A 7,516-nucleotide genomic window follows, 5' to 3' on the forward strand; every position below is an offset into this window, starting at 1 on the left:
CTCGTCCGCAACTCTAGCCAGTCTTCAGCACGTCAGATTTCAGGGTGAGCTATTGTTCCTAGCTCGGACTGGATTCTCTCATTCACGTCTTGATGTCCTTGAAGCTCGGACATGGACTACCGTTTTATTCTTTATTTTAGTTCTTAAATATTCTTAGACTTAGTAATTTGAGGATAGATGTTCTTGATGTGATGACTTCCAGATTTTGGGGATAATAGTTGATAAATTTTAGAATGTTTATTATTGGTTTTATTAAAAAGATTTTGAGTCTTCCGCATTATGTTGGGGTTTAAATTTGTTGGTTCGCTCACATAGTAGGATAAGTGTGGGTGCCACTCGCGGCTCGTTTTGGGTCGTATTCAATTTTTAGCCGAATTTACTTATTAACTCAAATTGATTACGTTGTAAACTCCGATGGCTATAATTGCAATCCATTTGTCCTTTCTCTTTAATTACAAATCTAACCACTTTTATTTCATCTTTAACCCATTTTTACACAATTCTCAGCCAAAAATTTCAGTCCGATTTGCCTGTTACTCTCTCAACTTCAGCCCATTTTCTCTTAAACCCAACTTCTTTACATACATATCCATCGATACATACACTTTCGTACAATACATTCTCTTCCATATACTAATTTGTTCTCTTATTTGTTGTTAACCTATTCGAGTCCATCATGGATCCAACCTTTGCATTTCATCGAGTTGAACTCCTTTATCAAGTCGGCCTTAATCTTGTTTGGGTGAAAGGGAAGTTGATATGTATGCAAGGGAAGCGAAATTGCATGTTGAAATGAAGATGATACAAGTCCTCAGGAACCAAGAATTGAATTGTATACAGTGGATATATATATGACGGATTTAGCAGTATACATTATATACACTGTTGTATACACAGTGATACTCTGACTAAAATGGGCTAAGATAGGCAACATGATGCAGCAGGCCATTTTGATAGTATTTTAGGATAGGTTTGGGCCTGCTAAACTAAACAATTTTGAGGAATTGACAAAAGCACCACTGCTAATCTGCTACATAGAATTAGCAATTTATAGCCCAACTTTATTTAGCAATTAATAGTCCAAAAAAAATAATTTTAAGAATCTCATAGCTTAAGAGTGAAATTACCTTTTATCCCTATTTTTTTTCTAATTACATAAATCTCATATTTTTTTTATATATTTTGGATACATATTTAAGGATCCGGATACATTATTGTTGATACATCATGTATCCATCTGTGGCACTTATTAAGGGAAATAAAACTGAAAATTAAATTAAGATTCCATAATATCCATCTTTTCCGCTAATTAAGGGGGAAAAAAACAGAAAATCAAATTAAGATCCCTTAAATTGTGTTATTCCATTCTAAATTATCGTCAACAATTCAGTCATATAGCGTAAAGGAACCAAAAATTCAAATTTCTTCTCCCTTTTCATTGAAGAACCTTCAAAGTTATGAAGCAACTCTCATGTCAAAGGAATTGACAGAGAGCCGAATAATGATTCTAATCAACCTTTGCTTGAGAGTGCAAAAGGTGGCAGTACAGGTCTTTTCGATTCCACCCAAGAAATCTCTACTTGTGAAATTGATATTTTGGAGCAACTAAATACATCAGTTAATTCAAAAAAAAAATTGATTGAGTGGATACTAAATGCTAATCATTGTGAGAGTTGTATCTATTTGTGGTTCCTTCATACTTCATTGAGAAATCTGCGATTGTGACTTTCCAATTTTATATGCATCTTTTCAATGAAGAATGTGTAACAATTTTGTTTTTAAGAAATAAGTAAATAACATGTTAGTGACTATTATATTTAGATCTCAACATGTATGAATTTGATTCTTCTCTCTTAAGGAGTTTCTTACTATTCATTGTCATATTTATTGTATCAGGTTGTTGATTATTGATGTGTATCTGATAGATATAGCAAAGTGTGTATAAAAAGATGTATCATATACTTATTGTATTAATTCTATATTAAAATTAGTGGTTAATGTATCTTGTTCTATTTTGCGGATCACTGTACTATTTTTTTTTGAATGATACATGAGAGATTTGCTGCTTTGTAGTGAATTATCATATAATGTATCGCTAATTTTTAAATGTTTGCAGGTTGTTACATCTTTTGAATTTATTTTTTCAGTGAGTTCCAGAATTTGTGTTGGAAAAAATTGTGTTGCTACCTTGATACAAAAAGATGCTTGGATGATTAAGGAATCAAAGGGGGGAAATCCAGATAAAAAGCTAACAAAACACACAAAATATCGTGGACGTTGTGGACAAGAAGGTCACAATAGACGAACTTATACTTTCTTTTCCAAAGATGGTTGTGTTGACACCCAATTTCGGACCTCCACATTGCATATTAATCATCAAGCTTCTTCAATTTCAAACGATTAAAATAATTAATTTTCTTATGAAATTTCGAAAAATATAGTTTTCAAGTTATTCTAAATAAGTTGTATCATTTTTTTAATAATATATGTTTTTTAATATAATTATGAGTATAATTATGTATGAATATTCGAAATCATCTCAAAAAGTTTTATTTTTTAATTAAATATTTTATTATAGTTTAGTTTAAATTATGATTTTACTTCTGGATCATCTAATTTATATTTAAATTGATTATTTTATTTCGTTAAGATTAAGAAACTCCTTAATTAATTGTATAAATTATAGGAACCACATATTATAAATACAAAATGACCTTTTATCCCTTTTAGAATTGAAATTACCAAAAATCCCTTAAAATTCAAGTAAGCGGGATACATCCAGAGAGCACGGGATACATAACTCGTGATACATTGTAGTTGACATCTGTTGCGATTAATTAGGAAGAATTAACGTGATTTCTGTTATTATTAACTGAAATCACGTAATTAATGCTCTACAGATTGCGTAACTGATTAGTAAATTCAAATTTTAAATCAGAGTAGCTTCATAAATCAAAATTATTCTTGTAAAAGTTGATCTGCATTCTAAGAAATCAAAAAAAAAAAAGGTTTGAAGATGAATATCTCAATTCTGCTGCGGCATTCTGGAATTTGGGTAAGCGATGTTAATTATGAAGGTTACAAAGTTGATGGAATTGTTGTTGGCCATTCCATTTCATTTGTGAATCTGAAAACGTTGATTTTATCAGAGCTTGAGATCGACACTGTTACAAAGGATATTGAAATCCGATACATTGTCGAGGGAAGCTCATGTCCATTGAAAATCAAGAACGACATGGGTGTGAAACTTTATTTTGAAGTAAAAAAGAATGAATCGGCATGTATCCGCTTTGTATTGATACAACTGATAAAATTGTTGAGGAGATACGTATTTTGATTGTTCATCAGGTGAAGCCGTATGCGTAGAAGGTACCGAAAGAGATACTGAAGCTCTTGCTCTGGTCGAGTCGAGAATTTGTGACATTGATTATATTCCAGAATTAAATGCTACGAATTACATGACTGATTCCAATAGTACTGAAGTGAAGACTGGGCAGTTGTATAAGGACAAAGGAACACTCGTTGCTGTAATGGCTAAATATAAAATAAAGAACAACTTCAATTTTCAAGTGAAAAGATCGGATAAGAAAAGGTATTTGAATGCTTACTCTATGATCTGATTGTTTTTTTCTATTACATTTTTATATATATTGTATCTGATACATAAGTATAAGCAGTATATATTTTGTTGTGATAATATAAAATAAAGAATAACTTCAATTTTCGAGTGAAAAGATCGAATAAGAAAAGGTATTTGAATGCTTACTCTATGATCTGATTGTTTTTCTCTATTATATTTTTATATATATTGTATCTGATACATAAGTATGAGCAGTATATATTTTGTTGTGATAATTATAACATTGCTTTTCTTATATGAATTTGGACAGCTATGTGTTGGTTTGCTTCAGCGACCAATGTGGATGGACCTTAAAATCATCTTGCAGAAAAAAATCTGATGTATTCAAAGTGAGATATTTCAATAGTGAACATACATGTCCGATGCGGGATAGGATACTAACAAAAGTAAAAGCAACAATTGGATTTATTAGTGGTGTGACTGCCCCTAAATTGGTAAATCATAAACGAATCCATACACCTCGAGATGTAATTGAAGATATTAGAGAATTGTATGGGGTTGAGATATCGTACCAACAAGCATGGTGTGCTAAAGAACGTGCACTAGAAATGCTCAAGGGTAAGCCATTAGAAGGATATAAACAGATGCCGAGATACATATGGATGCTAAATAAAGTGTATCCGAATTCATATATAAGGATGCAAAAGACGGAAGATAATAAATTCATGTACCTGTTCATAGCCCTAAGACCGTTGATAAGAGGGTTCGACTACTGCAGGCCTGTAGTTGTAGTGGACGTTGCACATCTTGGCGGGGCATACAAGGTTACTTTTGTATCAGCAAGCACACTCGATGGTGCAGGTATGAGTGTTGTAATTCTGATGTAATGTAAAACTTGTTTTATATTTATATTAATATATCTTAGTGTAAACATTGTGTATCGTGAAGTTAAATGTGTGCTTATTTGTAATTAGGATGCATATTGCCATTGGCATATGGTGTTGTAGACACTGAAAATGACTGTTCGTGGACATGGTTCTTCGAACAGTTCAAAAATGCATTTAGTGAGCGTGAAAACATGTGTATTGTATCGGATAGAAATGAAAGTATCATAAAGAGTGTAAGCATTGTATACCCAAACGTACCTCATTGTGCATGCATATGGCATCTTTGGAAGAATGTATGTTCAAGCTTCAAAAGGAGTAAAAAAACACTAAGTGATATATTTTACTCAATGGCAAAAGCATACAGAAAGGAAGATTTTGATAAATTAATGGCTAAGGTTGTGAAGGTTGATCATAGGGTGAAGGATTACCTTGAAGAAGCTGGTTATGAGAAGTGGTCAAGAGTTCATTCAACCATAAACAGAGGTAGAATGATGACTTCGAATATCGCTGAGTGTATCAATGGATGCCTTGTCGATGCACGTAAGTTAACTATAATAGACTTCTTGGAGGAAGCTAGACTTCTATTTGGTAGTTGGAACTATAAAAATAGAGAAATAGCGTCACATACAAAGGACATATTGGGCCGAAGATTTGTGGAGATATTAATTGTAAACGCATCTAAAAGTTCAAAGATGAAGGTATTTATCCATTTCCCTAAATTTCTGTTTTACGTATCAGAAACAAACTGATTTTCAATGGTAAATGTTGTTTTGAAAATGATATATAAATTGTATATTACGTAATGTATCACTAACTTCTTAAATTTTTAGGTTGTTCCATCATCTGAATATATTTTCACAGTTCATGAAGCCGGAAAAAGATACATTGTATGCCTTGAGAGGAAAACTTGCACATGTGGAAGGTTTCAACATGATGAGATACCTTGCGCACACGCAATTGCAGTTTTGAAGCACAAGAATGTTACAAATTTGCACCCATATTGCTCTGATTACTACAAGCCGTATGCATTAGAAAAAACGTACGAGGTTGTAATGGTTCCAATGCCAGATAAGGAGGATTGGAACGTTCCAGAATATGTTTTAGATGAAATTGTCCGGCCACCTAGGTATAGAAGGTTGGCTGGACGACCAAGAAAGAGAAGAAAGAAAAATGCGGATGAGAAAATAACAGTGAACAATAATTCTTGTGGGCAGTGTGGACAAGAAGGACATAACAGGAGAACTTGTACTTTCTTCCCGAAAAAGAATTGAAATAATGTTTTAAAGTAGGACATTAGTGTTCATGGTACTTATATCGATTTTTTTCTTTAGACTTTGGACTAAATAAAGTGTATTGGTTACACAACTTAATTTGATGTTCAAATATATGACTTTGCAGTTTAATTTCAGTTTAATTTTGTGCCAAAATTAAACTCCAAATTTTATAAATAAATAGATTCAACAGTGGTGCGTTTCAATGTAACAGTAATTCTATATGAGTTTGTTTGTGTATGTGATGTATCATATACATGCATATTATTGAAAGATGTTATATGTTCCGTGTATACTGCCTTATGAATTATTCAAGTGTACAAAAATGACTTGTTCAATTGTTTACTATATGATTCGTGTATACAGCCTTATGAGTTATAAATTTGATATATTATATTCAACAGTGTTGGGTTTCAATGTAACAGTAATTCCAGATGAGTTTGTTTATGTATATTATGTATCATATACATTCATATGATTGAAAAGATGTTATATGTTTCGTGTATACTGCCTTATGAGTTATTCAAGTGTCCCAAAACTTGACTTGTTCAAATGTTTACTACATGTTTCGTGTGTACTGCCTTATGAACTATAATTTTGATATATTATATTGAATAGTGGTGATTTGCACTGTAATATTAATATGTGATTAGTTTGTTTATGTATATGATGTATCATATACATTCATATAATTCAAGTTGCTAATATATAACTGCAATATTTGTACATGTATTTATTTTAACTTATGTATCATAAACGTCATTTTGTAAGTGAAAATACTTAAAACTCAAACAATAATGTATCATATACATTAGAACTTAAGTGTCATATACTTCATTTTTTGTAAATTAACTGTCAAAAATACTTAAACTGAAACAATAAAAATTTTGTACCTTAACGTTATAAAGCAACAACCGTGTCTAAAACAATAACTTGAAATCACATATCGTTAATAACTAACATACTATTATAATACCAAAAAACTTTTAGAAAAACACAAAATATAATTGTCTTCGACACAAAACAACATAAAAACTTGTTCATCCTGTCCCTGCTAATTACTAATCTATGTTAACAATGTCATCTTCAGTTGGTGTTGTAAATTGACCCTTAGGCTTTGGTGGATCGTCATTCTCACTTATGTATCCACCATTGACCTTGTCGCTGCTGTATCTCCATAACAATGCTGCATATCTATTGCGTAGGTAATTTGCAAGATGTCCATCAGTATCAGGTGGTATAACAAGTTGTTCACTCAAAAACTCTGCAAATGTAGCTACGTATAACCCGCAGTCCCTGCAACAAAATACATAATATTAATTTGTAAAATAGCTTACACATATATTGTAGACCAGAATTGAAAATACTTACAGGCTATCGTCTTCTTGTTGCATGATACCTTCAGCGTATTCAATGTTGAAAGGAATATGTGACTCTAAAGGTACACCCGTTTGTTTGTCCTTGTATGCATCAAGAACTGACCAGTTTGTCCGCTCAGTGTTTTCAAAGAACCCACTGTCAATGAGGTAAGAAGGTAGCATCCTTGACAATTTTTTTATCTCCTCAGAATATACACGTTTCCTTGTGCCCAAAGAAGAGTCATACACAAGTATCAACCTCTTATTCAATTCAACCACAGCTAATACCCAATGAAAATTTCCATCATAATTAATCGGAATATAAACATCGTCCACCAGATATCATGGTAATCCAGCTGGTATTGAAAAACCTTTCATGACGTTGATTATTGACCTCTCATGTACTGATACAGCTCTTGC

General features: G+C 32.1%; 1 protein-coding gene across 1 annotated transcript; it reads left to right on the forward strand.

The window, feature by feature from the left end:
* The first annotated feature begins 3,016 nt into the window (after positions 1–3,016).
* Positions 3,017–5,738, forward strand: LOC107001371 (protein FAR-RED IMPAIRED RESPONSE 1-like). Its single transcript, XM_015199444.1, has 5 exons — positions 3,017–3,239; positions 3,349–3,592; positions 3,891–4,441; positions 4,555–5,165; positions 5,298–5,738. Exons 1-5 carry the CDS (start codon positions 3,017–3,019, stop codon positions 5,736–5,738), a joined length of 2,070 nt encoding a protein of 689 aa, XP_015054930.1.
* Positions 5,739–7,516: the final 1,778 nt, after the last annotated feature.

This window comes from Solanum pennellii, chromosome 10 (assembly GCF_001406875.1).
Source record: "Solanum pennellii chromosome 10, SPENNV200".
NCBI classification, from domain to species: Eukaryota; Viridiplantae; Streptophyta; class Magnoliopsida; order Solanales; family Solanaceae; genus Solanum; species Solanum pennellii.